Source organism: Pogoniulus pusillus, chromosome 26 (assembly GCF_015220805.1).
Source record: "Pogoniulus pusillus isolate bPogPus1 chromosome 26, bPogPus1.pri, whole genome shotgun sequence".
Classification (NCBI taxonomy): Eukaryota; Metazoa; Chordata; class Aves; order Piciformes; family Lybiidae; genus Pogoniulus; species Pogoniulus pusillus.
In genome coordinates this window covers 2,865,911-2,888,266 of record NC_087289.1, presented here as the reverse complement: position 1 = coordinate 2,888,266, position 22,356 = coordinate 2,865,911, and the positions used below count along the sequence as shown (strand labels likewise).

At 45.8% G+C, this 22,356-nt stretch overlaps 1 protein-coding gene across 4 annotated transcripts in view; it reads right to left on the bottom strand.

Annotated features, from left to right (window-relative positions):
• UBXN7 (UBX domain protein 7) overlaps positions 1–22,027 on the bottom strand; it is a 29,190-nt gene extending 7,163 nt beyond the window's left edge. For 2 of the 4 annotated variants that reach the window (XR_010307151.1, XM_064165138.1), the window contains exons 1-8: positions 21,910–22,027; positions 18,270–18,417; positions 16,225–16,292; positions 11,910–11,975; positions 10,429–10,541; positions 3,913–4,059; positions 2,505–2,595; positions 77–204 (exon numbers count right to left, since the gene is read on the bottom strand). Coding sequence is in view for 3 of the 4 variants with exons in the window: in XM_064165138.1 (XP_064021208.1) it covers positions 77–204; positions 2,505–2,595; positions 3,913–4,059; positions 10,429–10,541; positions 11,910–11,975; positions 16,225–16,292; positions 18,270–18,417; positions 21,910–21,982 (834 nt within the window). In the remaining variant the exon portion in view is untranslated. Of the gene's footprint in view, positions 1–76; positions 205–2,504; positions 2,596–3,912; positions 4,060–10,428; positions 10,542–11,909; positions 11,976–16,224; positions 16,293–17,200; positions 17,299–18,269; positions 18,418–21,909 lie in introns of those variants that run through there. The other 2 variants (XM_064165139.1, XM_064165140.1) reach the window with 2 other exon arrangements.
• Between the last annotated feature and the right edge of the window lie 329 nt (positions 22,028–22,356).

Here is a 22,356-nt window from a genome sequence, read left to right as displayed (position 1 = left end):
AGGGTTTGTGTTTCAGGCCCCTCACCAACATGTTGTTACAGGTTTCTCCAGTCCTCCTAGAGCACCTCATACTTACTGAACGAGAGCACTTCTGGGGAGGGCTGGAAGAATGGCCATCCAGCTGTCCATGCTCACTCAGGAACCCAGTCACTTGGTCTAAGAAGGAAGTCACATCTAGCTGGTGCCACTCCACTAGTTTCTGGCCTAGGGAACAAGAAGTTGCCATGAAACAAGTTCAGCAAAAACATTCAGCTCAGCAGTCAGATGCAGCAGCTCACTGTGGCTCTGCAAAACCACACTCCTGTAGAACTGCCACTTGATCATAATGAAGCTTCACCCTTCCACTCCTTTGAAAAGGCTTTGATCATGGACAGACATACAGGCATTTACTTCCCCCTTCTCTTCATCTATGGCAATATGTGCACAGAATGCCCAACGACTGTGAGAAGCAGACAGCTGAGGCATCAAAGGGTTTCCTTCTGCCCCGCTCTCTTGTATGTCCAATAATAGAAACACAAAGGATCCTTCACTCTAGAGGTGCTACTGCTGCTTCACAAGCCAAACAACACCCCACTCTCCTTGCTGGCCTTGCAGTTCACTGCCCAATGCTGAGAAGCAGCCTCCATGGCAAGGTCTCTTTACAGACAAAACATGACACTTGATGTAGCATCAACACTGATCAGGAAACTGCCACCAGGTTTCACTTTTCTGATATCACATCCTGCTGTAGAACACAAAACAGTTTTACTGTAGGAGGGAACTCAGGTTATACATTTGTATGATTGCAGGAAAAACTTCCATTATGAGCAAAAGAGGGTTATGAGCCATTCCTGGTGGGGAATGAAAGATGCTTGCTGTCATGGCCTCCATTTAGAGACTTAGAAGTATAATTAGGTGAATTAGGCCTCAAAATGGGAAAAGCACCCAAACCATCCAGTTTATGAAGGAGCTTTTCTACACTCCTGCCTGCTTTGATTCTACACCTTGGCAAAGAGCTGTGCTAGTTTGAGCCTAGCTGGGATATTTTAGAGAGAGGAATTAGATGATAGGCTGCAAGAAGGAAACAATGGTGATGTCTGCTGCACTCACAAGCTTGCTGAGACGGATAAAAACAAGAACACAAACATAGATAAGAGCTGCTCTCTCGGGCTTTGGCTACCTCCCTTCTCTCCCTAACCTGCTGTCTGTGTGACTAATCCCTCTGCTTCCTAATCCCCCTGGTTGACTTTCCAAACTCACCTTGAACATAAGGCAAAGTCTGGGATAAGGTAGAGGGGTGGAAAAGAGGTGGAAGGGTGGTTTGGAGTCCCTCCTGGGGACTCTGGTTTCTGGGAGGGCTGTTGTGTTTCTGTATTACTTTTCAACTTGTCTATTTCTGTCTATAGCTGTAGATATTGTAAATACCTGCTTGTATATTGTGCTAAGCTCTATTCTAATTACAGCTTGGCTGAGTCTAGTCTGAGTGATTTTCACAAGAGTGGAGGGGCAGGTAACACCCAAACCATCACTAGAGCAAGTAAAGGTCTAAGAAAAGTATCCTAATTTCAGTTTCAACATTAAACAAACAAATTTAAAACCCCACATTTTTGGTGGTTTAAGTCACAGAATCACAGACTGGTTTTGGTTGGAAGGGATCTTTAAAGGTCATCTAGTCCAACCTCTTTGCAGTGAGCAGAGACATCTTCAACTAGATCATGTTGCTGAAGAGCCCTGTCCAACATGACCTGCAATGCTTCCAGGGATAGGGCATCTACCACCTCTCTGGGCAACTTGGGCCAGTGTTTCACCACACTCAGTATAAAATATTTAGTCCTTACATTTAGTCTAAATCTCTCCCCTTTTAGTTTTAAATCACTACTTTTTACCCTACTGCAGCAAGCCTTGCTAAGGAGACTGTCTCTACCTCTAGCACCCCCCCCTCTGATTACAGATGTTATTACCTCAGTCTTTAGAAGCAGACTACACCATTAATAGATTTGCATTTTATGATGATAAAAGAAATTACCAAAAAGTAACAATTTCAAAAGAGCTGGAGGTGGGGAGATAAAAGATTGATTGTCCAAGTCAAAAAAACCCACCCAAACCCAAAAAATAAACACAAACCCAAAAGGGGATTTAAAAGCCAAGCTGAAATTGAATGTGCAAGGTGCAGGAAGTAGATTTCTCTACTGCTCACAAATATTGTAGCTTATTCATCACATGATTTCAAGAAGCTTTTAGAAGGACAGTTTAAAAAGAAAACACAATTCAGAGTTTTACCACCAGGTGATATTTTAACTCCTAAGCAAAGTACTCACTAATAATAGCCAAACAAACAACATTTCAGCAGGTCTTGGGACTTCTTCTCCTTGAGCTCCTCTAAAACACCCTGCTTCATGAACAGCAGGGCCTCTCAGAAAACAGAACAATGTAACTGAGATTCTTCATCTGAACACAGACATACTGTGACTGGCCAGTCCTGCTCACAGGATATACAAACCACAGGTAACCATCACTTAGCTTACCTGTCCTGGGATCCAGGATGGAGACATAAGGGAAGTCTGCTAACTTGTAAAACTGTATATACCTCTGCCCTTCCTCACTGTCATGGTATACCTGCAAAACACCATGTTGGAAAGCAGTTACTGGGTGGAAAGGGAACACAAAGTGTACTTTGTGAATGTACAAAGTGTTCCTTGGTTTCACACTATACACACAAGCAGAATGTTACCTGCAAGTCTGATGAGCTGCCAATATGCTAACCATCCACATACTGGAAGCTTTGTTGCAATCATAGGATCACAGAATGCCACAGGTTGGAAAGGGCCTCAAAGACTCCAACCTCCAGGGGCATGGGCAGGGACACCTCTCAACAAGATTTGGCTACTCAAGGCCTCATCCAACCTGATATTGAACACTCCCAGGCACCACAACCTCCCTAGGCAATTTGTTCTACCCCCATACTGAAGAGCTTCTTTCCAAGATCCATCTCCAGCCTTCCTTTAGGCTTCCTTCTGGTATTGGAAGGCAGCTATAAGGTCCCTATGGAGTCTCCTCTCTAGGCTGAACAATGCCAGCTCCCTCAGCCTATCCTCACAGCAGAGGTGTTCTGGTCCTCAACTTATCTTTGTGGCCCTCCTCTGGACTTACTCCAAGAGCTGTGTCCTTCTTTTGATGGGGACACCAGAATTGGATGCAGCATTTGAGGTGGGGTCTCATAGGAGCAGAGTAAAAGGGCAGAATCTTTCTTGACCTGCTGGCAACACTCCTATTGACACAGCCCAGGATACAATTTGCCTTCTTAAACACACAAGAGAAAGGCAGTGCATGTGTTCAAACAGAGAGAGGCTGAGGGAGCTGGGGGTGTGCAGCCTGCAGAAGAAGAGGCTCGGGGCAGACCTCATTGCTGTCTACAACTACCTGAAGGGACATTGTAGCCCGGTGGGGGTTGGTCTCTTGTGCCAGGCAAGCAGCAACAGAACAAGGGGACACAGTCTCAAGTTGTGCCAGGGCAGGTCTAGGCTGGATGTTAGGAGGAAGTTCTTGCTGCAGAGAGTGATTGGCATTGGAATGGGCTGCCCAGGGAGGTGGTGGAGTCACTGTCCCTGGAGGTGTTGAAGCAAAGCCTGGATGAGGCACTTAGTGCCATGGTCTAGTTGACTGGCTAGGCCTGCATGTTAGGTTGGCCTGGATGATCTTGGAGGTCTCTTCCAACCTGGCTGATTCTATGATTCTATTGTATGATAAATATATACCCATGAACTACATCTACATCCACAAACTGTATCTAGACCTCTGTGACTACTGCAACTTTCTGCAAGTTCAGCAGCAGAACTGCAACTGTGCCATTTTATTCAAAGAAGCCCATTTCTTCTCCCTGGCCCATCTACCAAGGGCACCAAGTGACTCACACAGCTCCAGTCAATTTCTCACCTGCCAGAAAATGAAATGTTCTCGTATGATGTTCTTCACAGCCTCATTGCTCCAGACATCACGGTTGAGACACTGACAGGCAAAATCTTGCACATTCTGAATGTTTATCATGAGCCATTTGTTCTGCATCTGACCACACTCCTTGGCCTGCAAGCAGACAGAAAAGCTCCTTTAGATAAAACTGAAGAGCCAGCCACAACCAATGCCAGCAATGATCAGTGATGGTGTCTAACACTGCCAGGTTTTTCACCAAAACCCCTTCACAGTGAGGAAGATGAACAGTGCTAGCGAAAATGCATCCACAAAACAGAAGGCAGGGCTGAAAGATCTGCTTTACATGAGACTGGTTGAATTACAGAGTCACATCGATGAACAGAGCTGCTGGATTTCAACAAGCCAAGCACAGAGCGGGAAAAGCAACTTTGGGGGAGGGACAGGGGAACGCTGAATCAAGTTTTTGTTCAGACAAGAGTGTAGTCAATCACACTGATCTGACAACAGAGGAAAGATCTGCTCATTCTAAAGATAAACCTGTGCATCATCTTCTACTTAAGTAGGTTGCATAATGGACAGAGGACTTGCATCAACTCAACAGGACCCCCTCTCTGCATGTTTTCTTTTTTCTCTCCAGGTTTTGAGTTACTCTATTGCTGTGCAACTGTGGCACTAGGCATCCTTTTTTGTTTGTCTGTTTGGTTTGTTTTGATGCTCCTTATCCAGACTGCAAGTGGGGAGGAAGACAAGAAGGCGCAGGAAGAGATCTTACTGGTTTGAGTCACAAAGCTGGCATTGTCTGATTGCTTGGTTGCAAGTTAATGGTAGGAGTTTGATCAAGAATGTAATTCTGATCGCTGAACTGTCATACCTGTTGAAAAAAAGAGGGCTATATCAACAGCAGGAATGCTCTTACCACCTGGAAAGACTGGAACTAGCATATGAACTACCTTTCCTTTTAAAGAAAAAGAAAGATTTATATATTTATAGCTGTGTTCACCATCCTGCTGGTAATGTACTCAACAGCAAACTCAAGGAATGAGGATGTTATGCAAGATTTTGCTGTTTTGGGCAGGATTCTCTTCCCCAAACCAAAGTTTTTTTACTTTTAAAACAAATTTTAGCCAGTGCACTTTCCAACTGTCAGCCTATCCAACGTGATAGACACATGTACCCCACACACTTAGCTTCAAGAAGCAAAGAATCTCACTCTACAAAACTAATCTGCACGGCCAGGTGACCTGCAGAGCCAATTTTTACTTTACTCAAAGGGAAAAAATGAAGGTAGAAGCATGGGGCAGTCCTCCTGTACTCTCAAGGGACCTCAAACTAACTACTTACCACTAATATTAATGTCAGGATCCAGTATTTGGTCACCAAGAGGGAAGAGTGGGACAGGTGACACTTCAGCAACTGATTATGGTCTTGAAGATATAAATTTTGCTTTCACTTAAAAGATGTGTTTTGAGCTAACTGTGGATTTTGAGAACTAATTCTAGGAAATCAGTTTCAGGCAAGGTCTAGAGTTAACTGCCCAAGGGAACAAAAATCCTTATGCTGAGCCACTTCAGCTGTCTTAGTCCTGTATATGCTAATGGGCTGTAAAAAAGAACTCCACACTATGTAACTAGACAGCTGGAAAGTGCATTTCACTTGTTCTGAGCATTTGTGTTTTTCTTGATCGGTGTAAGCCTAACTCTACCTCTCCTCCATCTAGCTAAAGTCCTCAAAAGGATGCAAGCAGGAAATTCTGCACAGAAAGGTTTGCAAAAAGGAGTCTGTAAAGCAGGTATGTCTTATGAAACTACTTTGACCTTCCTTCTACAACAGGCTTCACACTGAACATTTAAAAGGACACGGTTAAATCGCTACACACAAAGCTGTGCTCCGCTGCTGGGGCTTTTCTGAGGGGGTGGTGGTGGTAGGTGGAAGGAGAAGAGCGGTGGGAACAAACACTATTAGTTTGGAGATTATACTGATGGGTCATTTCGGTGACAAAAGAACAAAGGATGGCTCAAGTGCTGGCTTGCATATTCTGCAAGCTATGTCTGATGGCTTTAGATTGAGTTTCCAGCAGTTTCCAACTGCCCCCCATTTCTCTGTCCTCAGAGGTGTAAAGGTCAGCACTAGGCACTGAAACAGCACACATGGAAAAGTAGGAGCCACAATGCTCTACGAGCATCTTAAGTCGAGCTTTCAGCAGTCAGCAGAGTGGGAAAATTAAAAGACAGAGGATCTCAGATACAAGAGGCTATACACAAAACTAAAACGAACTCAGTCTTGTCTACTCTTTACCCTTCCTATCCATTCACATTTTTCATCACTACAACAACTTAGTGCAACAAAACAACTACCTGGTTAGACGACACGTGGAAGAATCACAGAATGCCAGGTTGGAAGAGACCCCAAGGATCATGATGTTCAACCATTCCAGGTGATGGTGTAGTTGAAATGAGATGGCCCAGCACTTTGCCAAGCCGAGTCTTAAAACTGTCCAGTGTAGAGGAATCCACTGCTTCCCTTGAGGGAAGTTGTGTTTTACACTTGCACTGCACAAACCCTGTCTCTTGCACTAACAAAAATAACATGTTCTCCTCTCATTTGACTCTCCTGAAACATGTATAGCTGATAAATGTTGTGGTGGCTCTTCCTTCCTCAGCTTTGTTGAAATGGACTACTTCTTTTATATCATCGGAGAGAAGCAATAAGGGGAACCAGCATCTTGTGACCTTCTGGACATCTCCCCATCAAGCATGATTCAGTTTGGAAGGTAACAGGTCACAAAAATCAGAGCATGAGACTAACATGAAATATCCTATCTGTGCTACCCACAGCTTCTTGTCTAGGCCAGGGCAGACAACCTTCCATCAAGCACCACACTTCCTGTGCCAAAGGTGCATCTGCAGGCTAGGATGTTCTGTTGCTGGGTGCCTGGCAGCAGAGCCCAGCCCCACCTGGCTACAGCCTCCCTTCAGGTAGTTGTAGACAGCAATGAGCTCTGCCCTGAGCCTCCTCTTCTGCAGGCTGCACACCCTTAGCTCCCTCAGCTTCTCCTCACAGGGCTGTGCTCCAGGCCCCTCCCCAGCCTTGCTGCCCTTCTCTGGGCACCTTCCAGCGCCTCAGCATCTCTCTCGAATTGAGTTGCCCAGAACTGGACACAGCACTCAAGGTGCGGTCTGACCGCAGTGCTGAGTACAAGGGAAGAATAACCTCCCTTGTCCTACTGGCCACACTGTTCCTCATCCAGGCCAGGATGCCATTGGCTCTCTTGGCCCCCTGGGCACACTGCTGTCTCATATTCAGCTACTATCTACAGCACCCCCACGTTCTTTTCTGCCTGGCTGCTCTCCAGCCACTCTGTCCCCACCTCCCTGAGCAGCCTGTTTCAATGCTTGAGAGAGCTTTCAGGGAAGAAGTTTCTTCTAATGTCCAACCTAAACTCCCCCTAAGGCAACTTGAGGCTATTTCCTCATTGCCTTATCACTTGTTAGTAGGCTGAAGAGACCAACGTGCACCTCTCTCCAACATCCCTTCAGGAAGTTGTAGAGAGCAATGAGGTCTCCCCTCAGTCTTCTCCAGACCAAACAACACATCAGCTCCTCACCAGACCTGTCCTCCCGACCCTTCACCTGCTTTGGTGTCCTTCTCTGGACACACTTCAGCACCTCAGTGTCCTTCTTGGGGCAAAGGCCCAAAACTGAACCCAGTATTTGAGGTGTGTCCTCACCAGTGCCAAGAAGAGGGGAACAATCCCTGCCCTGCTCCTGCTGGTCACATTATTGCTGACCCAGGGCAGGATGCCAGTGGCCTTCTTAGCGAGTTAAAATGAAATGGCAACTTCTTCCACCTTACCATCAACAAAGTTTCTCTGTCACTGAAGAAAAACGAAGTCTCTTGGGAAAAATCCAAGATCACCAAATCTACTTACTATCAAAATCAACCTTGGGGTACTCAAAGAGAAGCAACAAAAGATGAGCAGTAAAGTTACATGAAAACATTAGTAAGAGGAGATGCCACCATTCTTGCTAGGTTTAAAGAAAGTAATACATCCTTATTTACTCTAATATAAGTGATTCTGAGACAAATGTACATGGCACACCACTAGCAGCATGTCTTGAACATCCCTCCAGAGGTTAGAGTACATCACACACCAATAAGAAAACTCCACTGTGATGAATACTAAACTACAAAAGCATCAAGAAGACAGTATTCAGACTTTGGAATGTGAAAACCATCTCTGATTTATTATATAGATTGTATACACAGAGAAGGAAGAAGGTTAACAGCAGCTTGCTAGAGACAGATTTTGAAACTCTGGTCATTAGGTTCACATGAAGCCAAACACTGTCCAGGGTTAAGCCACACAGGAGTCTACAGTTATAAAAACCTAAAATGCAAAGGGCAATGGTAAACAAATCAAGAAGCTGAAGATTTTTATTGCAATGAAGTTGAGAAGCATCAGTTTGAAACAAAAGGTATCCCAGGGGACAAAGAGCTGTACAAGAACACAAAAAAGTGAATACCAGAAAGTGCATGTCTTTAAATTCGAGTCACTGTAAAGAACAGGACAAAGTGTGCATAGAGAACCTCCCCTTTATCACCTCTTTTTGTTGCTTCTTGATGGCTTTTTTAATTGTTGATGTTGCTGCTGTTGTTATTTAATAAGACTGAATAAGAATGCAGAGACTTTAGGGCAACCAAATCTATCAGCTAGTTCTTTTATCCTCTGAAAATCCTTCTGTCTACGGCAAATGCCACAATCAGCATTGCTTAAGCTTTGAGATATTTTCAGCAAGCCAGCAGAAAAGACCAGCATACATCTCAAATTCCACTGCAGGAGTCAGACACTGTTGGTTCCCGTCTGGAGAAGCACTGACTGTTTTCTTGTGAATTCCCTTCACTGTTGCCTTTAACCGTGTGTTTGCTGGGATCACACACAGCTCTGAGCCATATGCCCAGCAGGTATCATCAGTTGGAGAACCTGGCACAACTCTGTTTGAAGTAAACCCTGACCTAGGCATCACAAGGCAGGGATGCTTCGGCACCAGCTACTTAAACCTGCTCATCTGCTTCACTGCACCCAACCCTGACCTAGGCATCACAAGGCAGGGATGCTTCGGCACCAGCTACTTAAACCTGCTCATCTGCTTCACTGCACCCAACCCTGACCTAGGCATCACAAGGCAGGGATGCTTCGGTACCAGCTACTTAAACCTGCTCATCTGCTTCACTGCACTCAACCCTGACCTAGGCATCACAAGGCAGAGATGCTTCGGCACCAGCTACTTAAACCTGCTCATCTGCTTCACTGCACCCAACCCTGACCTAGGCATCACAAGGCAGGGATGCTTCAGCACCAACTACTTAACCCTGCTCATCTGCTTCACTACGCTCAAGCACTTGCTGAGGCAAGCATAGCCACTCTCTGTCAGCACCCTTTCAGACCTGGAATTCTGTTACAAGATCAAACACATGGAGGGCACTGTCAGAACACAGGAACTCTGGTGATTTGGGAAGCATAGAGAGATGAGGCCAACTGCCAAAGAGCTAGAGACTCAGTAAAGGCACACACCACTTCTCCAAAGCTTCTCCAGCAGTGCTGAGGTATTTGTGCATGGCAGCAGAGATGAATGTGAAAAGTGAGCAGAGAATAGTTTTGCTCATCTCATGCAGTTGGACCTCCAGTACTGTTGGCAGCAGTACTGCATCATCTGAACAGCAGTTTGCATTCTCATTAAATCAGTATATAATAGTAATAATCAGTTCAGTAGCAACTGTGACTGCTAAGAAGTATCTAGAACTAGACTAAAGAAAAAATAATCTCCAATCATTAGCCAAGTCACTGATCCATATGACGACAACTTATGACTAAGTCCACACACAGAGAGGAAAGATGATGCCTGCAATTAGTCAAAGCTAACAACAGCCCCCTTCTCAGGCAGACAATCTCCTGGGTAACACTTTGCATTGCTACAAGATGCAAAAAACAGCCACTATGACTTTAAACGACCTCTGCTGAAGATAAAGATCTGCTCTCATGACAAAGCCACACTCAGCTACTTTTACTGTCTCAGGGATCAGAAACCACTTGGCTGTGTTACTGCAACTCCACGTGAGCTTCTTAGCAGGACCCTGCTGCAAACTGCACTGCCCCTTGCAAAGTCTTTTCTCACCCATCATGGGCAATCCCACTTCAGCTTTTTCTGTACTGTGCTCTGCAGAAATGCTTCCCGGGATACAATTTCTCCCCTGTGACCAGCCACCCTTGAGTGCTAGTCTCTCACCAAACTTGCTTTGCCACACCAGGGTGTAAGGATAAACAATGTGGCCCCATCACTGCCAGTTAAGTTCTTCAGTAAGTCACTAACATTTCCATGTGCAGTGCATCAAGTATTCACCACTATACAGTTGCTTGTAACTTTCCGATCACCTGACAAGGGATCCACACATACCAACAGCTGAAGGCGCTGGACAAGAGCCTTCAAGGCACGTAAAGTACTGCACCAACATTTCCAAACTTACCGTTTCAAAGCTGCCTTTGTGCATCAGGTCAATAGGAGGCCTGAAGAGGTCTGCTAGCGTAGTGAGTTTCTTATCTACTGCTCCTCCATTCCGTAGCTCCTGTTCCTGTCGAACTGCACAGCCCCAAGAAGAAAGGAAGCTGAATTAGACAAAATACTCACAAGATGGATTTACTGCTAGCTATAGGCTCAGACACAAACTTTGACTGACACTACAGTCACAAGGTTAGACCAGACTGAGCAAGATCAGCTGCCACGGAAGGCAAGAAGCCTACTTGTCCTCCCTTTCTCAAGCACTCAGCAGTTGGGTCCCTTTTTAGAAATGGCTTAATAAACAGAAGTATCAACAGTATCATAAGTACCATCCAGCTCCAACTCCCCCACCATGGGCAGGGACACCTTCCACCAGACCAGGTTGCTCAAGGCCTGATCCAACCTGGCCTTGAACACTGCCAGGGAGGGGGCATTCAAGACTTCCCTGAACAACCTGTTCCAGGGTGTCACTGCCCGTAATATAAGTAATTACTTCATCATCTCCAGTCTAAATCTCTCCTCTGGCAGCTCACAGCTATCACTACAAGTCCTTGTAAAGAGTCTCTTGATAGCTCTCCTACAGTCCCCTTCAGATACTGGAAGGTCTCCATGGAGCATTCTCTTATCCAAGTTGAAAAGCCCCAACTCCTGCAGCCTGTCCCCACAGGAGAGGTGCCCCAGCCCTCTGATCACCTTCATGGTCTCCTCCAGACCCACTCTGGCAGTTCCATATCTTTCTTGTGCTGGGGGGCACCAGAACTGGACACAGTACTCCAGGTGGGGTCTCACAAGAGCAGGGTAGAGAGGCAGAATCACTTCACTCATTCTGTAACAACTGCACAACAGCTCTGACTCAGCTATGAAATAGCTGCTATTCATAAGAGTATTGTGTGAAACTAAGGACGAAGCCTTAGGGCTACTCAAGTGCCAGAATGGCCACTGGCTAGCCAATAAAAAAAATCAGTGAATTAACTTTATTTCTGTTAGGTTCTTCCCCCCTTCCAATTCCTCCTAGAGCAGAAAAAAGTGGGCTTTTGAGAGTTACTAAGAAAACATCTGCCCTACTGAAGCAGACAGCATTTACTGTCTGCAGGTCTTACTTATGTAAGACAGGCAAGAATGTTTGGACCAGCATCCCCACAACCTGCTTCAGATGTCCATTACTCAGTACTCTCCCTTCAGCCACCCCAGAACAGTGTGAACTACCAACTTTAACTGCTGCAGAGATGTGGAAGAGACACATCAGCAAACAGTACTGACACTGCAAACAACAAACTGCCTACTAATGTTCCTAGAAAAGAATCTGCTATACAGTAAGCTATTTGAAAACTACCCTACTGAAAGCTATCTTAGTCTACAAGAGAAGCTATTTTTCAACCTTAGCTGCATTAAAGGAAACCAAACTAAGAATAAATAGAACCTCTAACTTACTGATCTGCAGACACTTACTGGTTTCTGTTTGAAAATCTCGAAAGCCGTCAAATATTGAGCGCGCAGGTCTGCGTCTCTTAGGAGCTTAAAAGGAAAAGACAAATCAATGCAAGGATTACTTCAGAGGTAGACTATCAAAAGAATGATGTATTAGGACTTCTTCACACGTGTGAGGAAACAAAACAGGAACCCACAGCATGTCCAGAACAAGGGGACACAGTCTCAAGTTGTGCCAGCGGAGGTCTAGGCTGGATGTTAGGAGGAAGTTGTTGCCAGAGAGAGTGATTGGCATTGGAATGGGCTGCCCAGGGAGGTGGTGGAGTCGCCCTGGAGGTGATCAGAAAAACATTGGATGGGGCACTTAGTGCCATGGTCTGGTTGATTGGCTAGGGCTGGGTGCTAGGTTGGCCTGGATGATCTTGGAGGCCTCTTCCAATGTGGTTGATTCTATGATTCTATGCTGATGCAGGAGTGAGGTGATTAGGAAGGGTTAAAGAAGATGGAAGGATGGAAAAAGGTAGCGCATTAAGACCCAGTTCCCAACACATCCTTCACCCAGAAAAGCTTGACACTCCTACCCAATTCAGTGTCATTTGCATAGTGTTAACAACACACAGAAGTTAAAGGACAGGCCCTTATGATGGGCTCACAAAGTCCCATCGGCATGTAGTGGTACTGCTATCATAGCATCAACAAATCACAACTACAGTCAGTAGTTCTAAGACTTCAGAAGATTAAACCTCATGGAGAGCATTTTCTTTATGAGGAAACACATTCTGTTTTTTACACAGAATCACTGAGGCTGGAAAAAACCTCTGACATCTTCAAGCTCAGCCCATAACCTAAAACCACAGCATCAGCTAAATCATGTCACAAAGTGCCACAACCAATCTTTTCTTAAAGACCTCCGGGGTGGTGACACCCTTTCCTTGAGGAAGTGCTTCCTAATATCCAACCTAACCCTCTCCTGGCACAGCTTCAGACCATGCCTTCTTGTCCTGTCACTAGTTGCCTGGGAGAAGAACCTGACCCCCACCTGACTATGACTTCCTTTTAGGTGGTTGTAGAGAGTGATAAGGTCCCCTCTAAGTCTCCTTTTATCCAGGCTGAACAACCCCAGCCCCCTCAACCTCTCCTCATAAGACCTTACCTCCAGTCCCCTCTCTTCCCACAATGCACTTTTTTCTCTCATCTCTTACCCAGATACTGTCCCAACTTCTTGGCTGGACTGGCAAGGGCCACATTCTTCCATTGGATCTAGTATCACTATCTGCAAGGAAATCCTCAGAACAGACTATCTGCAGTTGGACACAGACAGCAATCTAAGTAGGCAACTGGAATAGTACCTGAAAGTACCACTGGAGTCCTATGCTACAGCACAACCACTGCAATGGAATGCAAACCAGAACTGCCTGCAAAGGCTTATTCTAACCACTCATCTGCACTACTATTAACTGAGAACAGAATGATTTTCAGCTAGAATTTTCAAAACCCACTTGTCCCAAGATATAACAAATAATAAACAAATTAAAGAAAGATAAATACAACATACACAGCCCAGAAACCTGGAGTAAGAAAAATTAGCTTAAGAAAGAGCAATCTAGACACAGATTACAAAGCTCCTAAGAACATCCAAAATCTAGGTTTGGAGACCTTCCTGGTTTTGCATCTACAGTGCATGCAAGATCATTCAACTTTTCCACTGTGCCACACCAAGAGCATGAAGAATGGCACAGAGTTCTTGTCCCTGGAATTCCTCTCAGAGTACAAAGATTAGAATCAGCATATCCCAGACAGACCAGTAGGGAAAAGGAAAGTAAAGCTGGCAGTGGAACATGCTGGTGAGTAATATCCAACTTCATTAATATATCTTTCACTTTCAAGTGCTTAGGCACATGCACAACCCAATAAAGCCAACTTCAGAACAACTTCAGAGCAACTGAAGGACCATTTCAGCAGAAGCAGCGTTTCCCTTGCCAGGCTTAGCTACAGCCTGACAGCACTGGTCAAATGTTCACAGCAGTCCTGGGAGATGTTTTTCTGATATCCTTTGTACTGCACAATGGGATCCACCCATTTAGCAGAGCACAAATAAACAGGGACATCTCTTCAGTTGGAAGCAAACCTAAGGTCACACCACTTCAGTGTGACACTGCTAAAATCAGACACTGGCACATAGAATCATAGAATGCTTCAGGTTGGAAGAGACAAGGTCACCTTGTTCCATACCCCTGCAGTGAGCAGCCACATCTTCAACTAGATGAGATTGCTCAGGATCACATCAGTTGTTGTTGAATGTCTCCATGGATAGGTCCTCCACCACCTGTCTGGGCAGTTTGTTGCAGTATTCCACTACCCTCATTGTAAAGAACTTCCTCCTAATGTCCAACCTAAATCTATCCTGCTCTAGTACATGCTGTAGGCTCATACTTTGCTTCGAGGCTAGAGCTGAAAAGACCAGATCTTTGTGCAAAACTCTGCTGGGCTACAGGAACAAGTGCACTGTCTTGAGAGAGCCCTCAGCAGGGCACCTTCCTCTGGAACCACCTCTCAGCTTGTGCATCCTGGCTAAAACCTTCTCTGATGTTGGAGGGGAAAAAAAAGATCACAAGAAAACCAGTTTCGGAGTAAACCTGAAGCTTGGCTTCCATCTCCTTTCTAACACAGGAACTGAACAAAAGAAAACATCATTTCCTATATGTATGAGACCACTTTAAAGATGACCACTTGCACATTCCTACTTGAAAACAAGGGCAAGAGTCTCAATCCACTAGGAATGGCAACAGCCATACAGAGAAATAGACACATCTTGGTCAACATGAGGTGAATGGAGCTTCACAAGGCCACAGGAAGCAAGCATAAAAAAGGGAGGCTTGGATCTCTATAAGGACATGGACACGATAGAAAAGGAGAGGTAAAGCACTAGGTAAGTCAGTCCTGCTACATAAGTTCCACCCCTGTGGTAAAAGAACCACTACAGCAGAGGTTTGAGACTGAGGTTTTGAATTTCAGAACATCAGTGTATTCCCCAAATACCAAGCAGTGTTTTACTAAGTACCCCAAAGAAAACAGCATTTCCATCACCTATTTCCTTAGAGCAAAAACCAAACACTTCAAAAGCAGAAATCATAAAACAGCTTCAGAAAACAAACAAGAAAATCAGTTGCATGGTGCAGTTTAAGAGTAAATTAAAGTCCTATATGAAACTGGAGAAAATGATGAGCATTCCTGCAGCTTAGCCCTTCCTTCTAATTCATCACTCTTTCACAGAATCACAGAATTTCTTAGAATGGAAAAGACCTTCAAGCTCATCAAGTCCAATCATCAGTTTCACACTGACAAGTCCCTGACTAAACCAAATCCCTCAGCACAACATCTAAGCACTATGAATCGCTTTGGTTGGAAAGGACCACCAGGATCACCCAGACCAACCTTCCTCCCAGCATCCTTCATCACTAGACCACAGCCTCGAGCGCCACATCCACTCTCCTCTGAAACACCTCCAGGGATGGTGGCTCCACCACCTCCCTGGGCAGCCTGTGCCAGTGCCTGACCACCTGCTCGGTAAAGAACTTCCTCCCAACATCCAAACTAAACCTCCCCTGATGCAACTTGAGGCCATTTCCTCTTGTCCTATCATTAGTAATTCAGAAGACACCAGCTCCAGCCTCACTACAACCTTCTTTTAGGTAGCTGTAGAGGGCTAAAAGGTCCCCCCTCAGCCTCCTCTGTCCAGACTCAACCCCAGCTCCCTCAGCCGCTCCTTACAGGTCATGTTTGCCAGAGCTCTCCCCAGCCTCATCACCCTTCTCTTCACCCATTCCAGCACCTCAATGTCCTTCCTATACCGTGGTGACCAAAACTGGACACAGTACTCGAGGTGTGGTCTCACAAGTGCTGAGCACAGGGGCATGATCACCTCCCTACTCCTGCTGGTCACATCATTACTGATTTCCTTTTCACTCCTCAGACAACGCTCAGTCTTTAATTCCACCCTCACAGCAGCACTTGGTTCTGAATCCCCAGAACACAGATGTGTACTTCGAGCTAATTAGTTGTTGTGTCCCAAAGTATCAAAAGACAGAAGATGTCAAATTAGTACCACTGGGAGTGCAGCTTCTCTGTCATGTGAAGGTTTTCAGTAGCAAAGGTGTTGCTCCAAGGATGCAATCACATTACACAGCTGCAGAGTTACAGCAGAGTATAAAAACTCCAAAAATAGATACAATACTTTTCTTATAATCAGCAAGTTGTTTTATTACCTAGCTGATCTCAAGGTAAAGAAAACAAAATAACATAAACCAAACCAAAATATAGAAGACCAGAAGCCTACCTCCAAACAAGGGCTCAGGCTCTACTAAAATTTCCTGTTTCTGAGGAATTGGAGCTCGTACTTCATCCCTATCAAAGGGGAAGAAAAAGAGAATTTAAATCAGAGAGATGACAACATTTCAAGTACTACATAAATCAAATCCCACTGTGCTCCACATGCTCCTGTAACTTGAACCAGCTAAAGATGCTGCTGTACCATTGCACAGAGATCAAGAGATTTGGGTCAAAAGGGACCTCAAGAGACCATCTGTTCCCACTCATGGCACTGATGCAGCATTTGGTACATTCTGCGTTAAGATCTGGCATGGATCACCTTTGTAAATCTTGATATAAGATTACACAAATCCCTGAGTGACTTGATCCCAGGCTTTGCCAATCTACTATTTAAACCATTTTTCTTCTCTAGCAACTTCCTTAGAACTTGGAAAAGTGTCTCAGAATTTAGCAAAAGCTGCTAATTAATCCACTTGCCACCCTCCTCCCCTGATTATCTACATACAGAGAAAAAAAAATCTTTCTTATTACTAGCTTTCATCTGTGGGAAGAGCTTTTACTTCCACTTGAAGCTCATAGCCCTCTATTTTCTAGAGGAATGTAAATAAGATGGTCAAAAGAGCCATTTCCTCCCATTTCTGAGGCAAGGATTTGCCTAGCCAGCTGCATTACCTCACATATCAACGGTTTACATAGGCTTGCAGAGACCACGAGATAATCCAATATTATGACTAGGAGAGGAAAGGAAATCACAAGGGCTCTGAAACAGCATCACTTTACTCAGTGTGGTCACCTGGCCCACGGATCTACAGGAAGGAAGGCATGGGCTCACCTAAGGAAATCCACAGCTATATCCTGCCTGTGAATGACTGCTGAAGTGCCCTCTTCCCTTAGACTCCTCAAAGTTGTAAACTGTGCAGTTTATAGCTCTTGGCCATCCAGGGTTCAAAAAGTAACTCACAATGTCAGCAAGATGCACTAACCTTGCTATTAACCTCCACATCTTTGATTGCTGTTGTGAAGCTAGTTATTCTCCATTGTGCATTTGCATATTTATTGTTCTCTCTTCCTAGAAGTAACACTAAGCTGACCAGCACCTGGAGGGTGTCAAGTATAAAAAAGAAAGTATTCCAATAAAAACTTCAATCTTAAGTCACTGATGTGCCAGAAGTTGGCTAGAAATAATAACTCTAACACCTACAGATACAGAGTTTTATCTTCATTTACCTGTCAAAAGGTTCAAGCAGGAAGGGACTTGACATCAACTATAAAGGTTAGCACTAAAAGCACTGCTTCAATCTATACATGTGCTTCAGAAGTATGAGTGGCAAGAATTTTGTTTAAAAGTTAGTTGTTTCTTTCCTGAAGTGGAAGATTTTCATCAAGATAAAAGCACAACCAGGTTTAATTGAGCACACTTAATGAATGTGACTTATGCCAATTAGCTTCTACTCAAAACATTCCATTTGTCCCAGGCAGGCACATTAACAGCAGTACAGAAGCTCTCTGCCACGCTCAAGTGCAACAGCTCCTCACTGGAATGTGATGTGTGAGACACTGAGGTAGATCTTGTAGTTGCTTATTAATCTGCACATTAGCATACACCATCAGTGCCAAACCTAGTCAAAACAACACAATAAACCCCTCACAAATAGGCCTAAGGTCATTCATAAGAACCAAAACAACATAACTCTCTATCAAATTACAGTAAAGCAAGATTGCTGAAGCAATTCAGAAGTGAGAACCTCTTACTACTGAGTCCCCACTTGAATGTCTTGAGGTCTGTTTGCAAAAAGTAGTCTGTATAAGCTACAGAAAGCTTCTGAAGCACATGCAGAAGAGACTAACTTTGGTTGGTCTACATACCAACTTATGCAATAAGAACTTAATCACCTAGAACAATACAATCAATCTAACAAGACCATTAAAGCAGCACAGATTACAGTGAGTTGACAGCAGGGTAGATGTGATAACTGCCTGATTTGTCTTGCCTTACACTACTCTTCTTAAGACAGACTATTCGTTTACACAGACACGTTCACAGGTACATACTCAGCATGTGGTCGAACAGCAGACACCCCTGCAGAACTGGTGCTAGGCTCCTCTGCTATGCCTCCACCATCCAGAAACATGGTGACAGCCATCTCCAGATTATTGTTGCATGCTTCAAGCATGTGCTTTCCCACGCTTTCACTGGCACCTGCAATGCCAAAGGAAAATTAAAGTATTCTTTGGGAAGTATCCTCATTGGAAGTGCTAGGAAAAGCTGACCAACAAGTTTTACCTCTCAAACCATTAAGAACTGAAGTAACTGTTCATCAGCTATCATTTATCTCTGAAGCATAACTGTGAAATGAGGCAAACATACATGTATGTTTAATAAGCAGGCATTCCCTCCCCAATCTGCATGCTATCATACACCATCAGTGCCAAATCTGGTCAAAACAACAAAATAAACCCCTCACAAATAGGCCTAAGGTTATTTATTTGTTATTTATAAGAATCAAAATAACATGTAAGACAGTTCTTCCTTCTATTGAGAGAAATCTGAGGGATCTTAGCATATTATTTTCTTTCTTTCTAAGAGGTCAGACCTTTTCCTGGTACAATTTCCAAACATAAACCCATGAAAACTTCACTTAAGGTCTTAAGAAAGAGAATGCTACATCAGCTGTTAATTTTTTTTATCCACTTATAACATTTAGAGATGAAAGAATATTTAGAGGTGGAATACACCCTGTGCTACAGCACAAAAATAAACCAGCAGAAGCTGAGTTTAGACACGAAGGGAGGCAAAAATGGCAAGAGGCAGAAAGCAGTAGCTGTCTACACAGTTCTATCTGAATGATGACTAATATTTATTAAAAGATCTACTAAGTACAGTTAAATGCAGTCTTATTCTTGTTGCTCAGGATGAAACAGTTCTCAGCATCACCTGAAGGATGGGGTCTACCTCCCAACTTCTCAAAACCCATAGCACCGTCAGAAGCACCCCAATCAGTGGAGCCCAACCTTTCAAATGTCTACTTTGTACAGCACTTCTTTGTAAGTGGTGGCTTACCAAAGAATTTCTTTTCATATGGGAAGATTGCTGGAGAGAAAGAGTGGTAAAATGCAACTGAACCAGCCTGGTGTAGCTTTGGGATCAGAGAATCATAGAATCAACCAGGTTGGAAGAGACCTCCAAGATCATCCAGCCCAAGCTAGCACCCAGCCCTATCCAGTCAATTAGGCCATGGCACTAAGTGCCTCATCCAGTCTTGTCTTGAATACCTCCAGGGATGGGGTCTCCACCACCTCCCTGGGCAGCCCATTCCAATGCCAATCACTCTCTCTGCCAACAACTTCCTCCTAACATCCACCCTAGACCTCCCCTGGCACAGCTTGAGGCTTATCAGGTTCAGTGCAATTCGCCAACAGGAAGAAAACACTTCCTGCAGCAATGGTGTCACAGACAACATCAGTTTGGCCATGAAACATTTGGAAGCTTCTCACATTTTCCAGAAAAGACTCAAGAAGCTCTAGTTTGAACAGAAAATACACTTGGAAACCGTTGAGATGAATCAGTTTCAAACTTGCATCATTACACTGAATGACAGACAAATTAAACTGACTGAGGGAACTGCTTTTCCAAAAGCCCCAGCCTGCCATCACAGTCTCAGATGGCAGTCAGCTGGATTTTAAGCCTGTAATCAAGAAGAAGAAAGTGCAAGGTAATAACTAGTGATGTCTCAAAAAAATAACGTGAGAGCAGCAAGTTCACATCCATCGAACGACTGCTCTTTGGCACTGTCAGCTTATTTCAATGTCAACTATAGCAATGAAACACCACCTGTGCAGGCTGGAATACACACACCACCACACAACCTCACTGGACAGTCACTCAAGACCATTATATTCAATCCTCCATTGTCTAAAGAGATACCAACATGGAAAGTTCATGCACTGATTCATCACTCCTTAGGAAACTGCCATCATGTGAATCTTCTAAGTGCTTGCACTGGCAAACAGAGTATACTAAATACTTGATTAGGCCCAAATCAAATTCCAAAGGGATCCCATTGTTTAATTGGTAAAGATGCACAGGAGTTATATTCTCTCAGCAACGGGTTTTTTTCCTGAGTGAGAGCAACAAAGATTAAGTCTGCTTATCTGGACAAAAGAAACACATCAAGGACTCTTTCTCCTCATTCTTCACTGTCACCTCTGGCATACTCAAACTGCTACACAGCATTTATCAGCTTTTTCCTCGCAGACAGGAGCGGTTTGGTACACTTCTGAATTGCTGACACTGAGGGGGTATGCTTCTGACCACCTGTCACATCAAGCTAGCCACTTTCAGATGCAACCTTAAATCGAAATGGAAATATAAAACATCAAAACTCATTCACCATCCATTACTTTAACAGTAGACAGGCAAAGTCCAGCAGCTTTTGTGGTTTGTGTGTGTGGTTTTTGTTCTGTTTTGTTGCGTGGTTTTATTCCTGAGGGGTGCTGTTACATTTAACATAAACCTGACTATAAGCACAAAAAGCTGTCAGGAAGAGCAATCTACCACAGCTCTGCCTGTTCCGGTCCATTTTTTAGGCACTACTGAGAACAGAAGGTACACACACACATGGGCATGTACTACAATGAAACTCTGTTTGTTGTAGGTTCTTCTTATTTGCAAGGTTTAGCCTAAAAGGCCTCTTTAAGGAAGGCTGTGATCAGTCCTCTCCCTGTGTACCTGAGCGTGTTCATGGGTCACCCTCACCATGCCTGCTCGGGACTGACTGCACCTGAGCCCGAGTACTGGGGCACAACCTGGAACTGAGCTGCTCTGAGTAGCTTCGAGTAACTGAGTTAAAAGCAATTTCACTTATACCAACTGAAAAAGTCAAAGCTGCTCTATTAAACACTCCTTCAGCATCTGCTGTGTGTTGCCATAAGCGAGGCGGAACCACAGCGGAGCGGATTAAAACCAAAGTGGGTCAAGTGCTCAAAGTACCGAAGCTAAACAGGAATTGTCACCTGCCCCCAACTTCCATTTCCAATCGACTCTCTCTCTCAGGTAGCAACTGAATTCTCAGTAACTAGATTGCACTTTTAAGATTTCTTTATTTATTGCTTTTTCAGGAATACCGAGGGCTCGGCTCCGCTCTCCCTCCTGGCCATCAGCTTTATTTACAAGTGCGGGACGTGGATCCCGTGGCGGAGCACTGGGAGGGAGGACACACACATCCACACTACTCAGCACATCGGCTGACCCCGGCGAACCGAGAGGCACCTCCACGCCACCGCTAAAAGCAGGCGAACCCCACGACCCACACGGCAAAGGCATCGTGAGGGCCCGGCCCGGGCCTCCAGCAGCAGCCGCCGCAGAGGACTGGGCCCCGGAGCGCGTCCGCTGACAGGCCCGGGAGAAGCCAGCACCTCTCGTCTCAAAGGGCACCGCGGAGGCAGCTGAGGGGCCTCCCGGGGGCCGGGGACAGCGCGTCCTGGGCCGTCCGCCGGCGCCGCAGCGCCTCGCCCGCGCAGCGCCGCCGCCCGCGCAGCACCTCCCGCCGCAGCCCGCTCCTCCCGCCCTCGGCCCGCCGGGGTCGGCCGCCCCCTGAGGTGGCGCCAAGGGCCGGGAGGCATCCGCCCGTTAAGCACGCAGCAGCGGCATACTCGGCCGAGCTCGGTGGGCCCCGGCTTCCGTGTGCCTCACCCGTGATGGCGGTGAACTGCTGGATTAACCCCTTCAGCGCCGCGGAGGCCGCAGAGCCCCCGTGCGCCGCCATCTTGCCGCCGCCGCACAGCACCACGCGCGCCGCCAGCCCGTCCGCTCCGCGCAGGCGCCGCGCACACCCGCGGCCCCTCTGCCCGCCGCCAGCAGGCGCCGCCAGCCCGTCCGCTCCGCGCAGGCGCAGCGCACACCCGCGGCCCCTCTGCCCGCCGCCAGCAGGCGCCGCCAGCCCGTCCGCTCCGCGCAGGCGCAGCGCACACCCGCGGCCCCTCTGCCCGCCGCCAGCAGGCGCCGCCAGCCCGTCCGCTCCGCGCAGGCGCCGCGCACACCCGCGGCCCCTCTGCCCGCCGCCAGCAGGCGCCGCCGCGCCGGGGCGGAGCGGGGCAGGAGGTGCCTCGGCGCCTGAGGCTGTTCCGCGCCGTCGCCCAC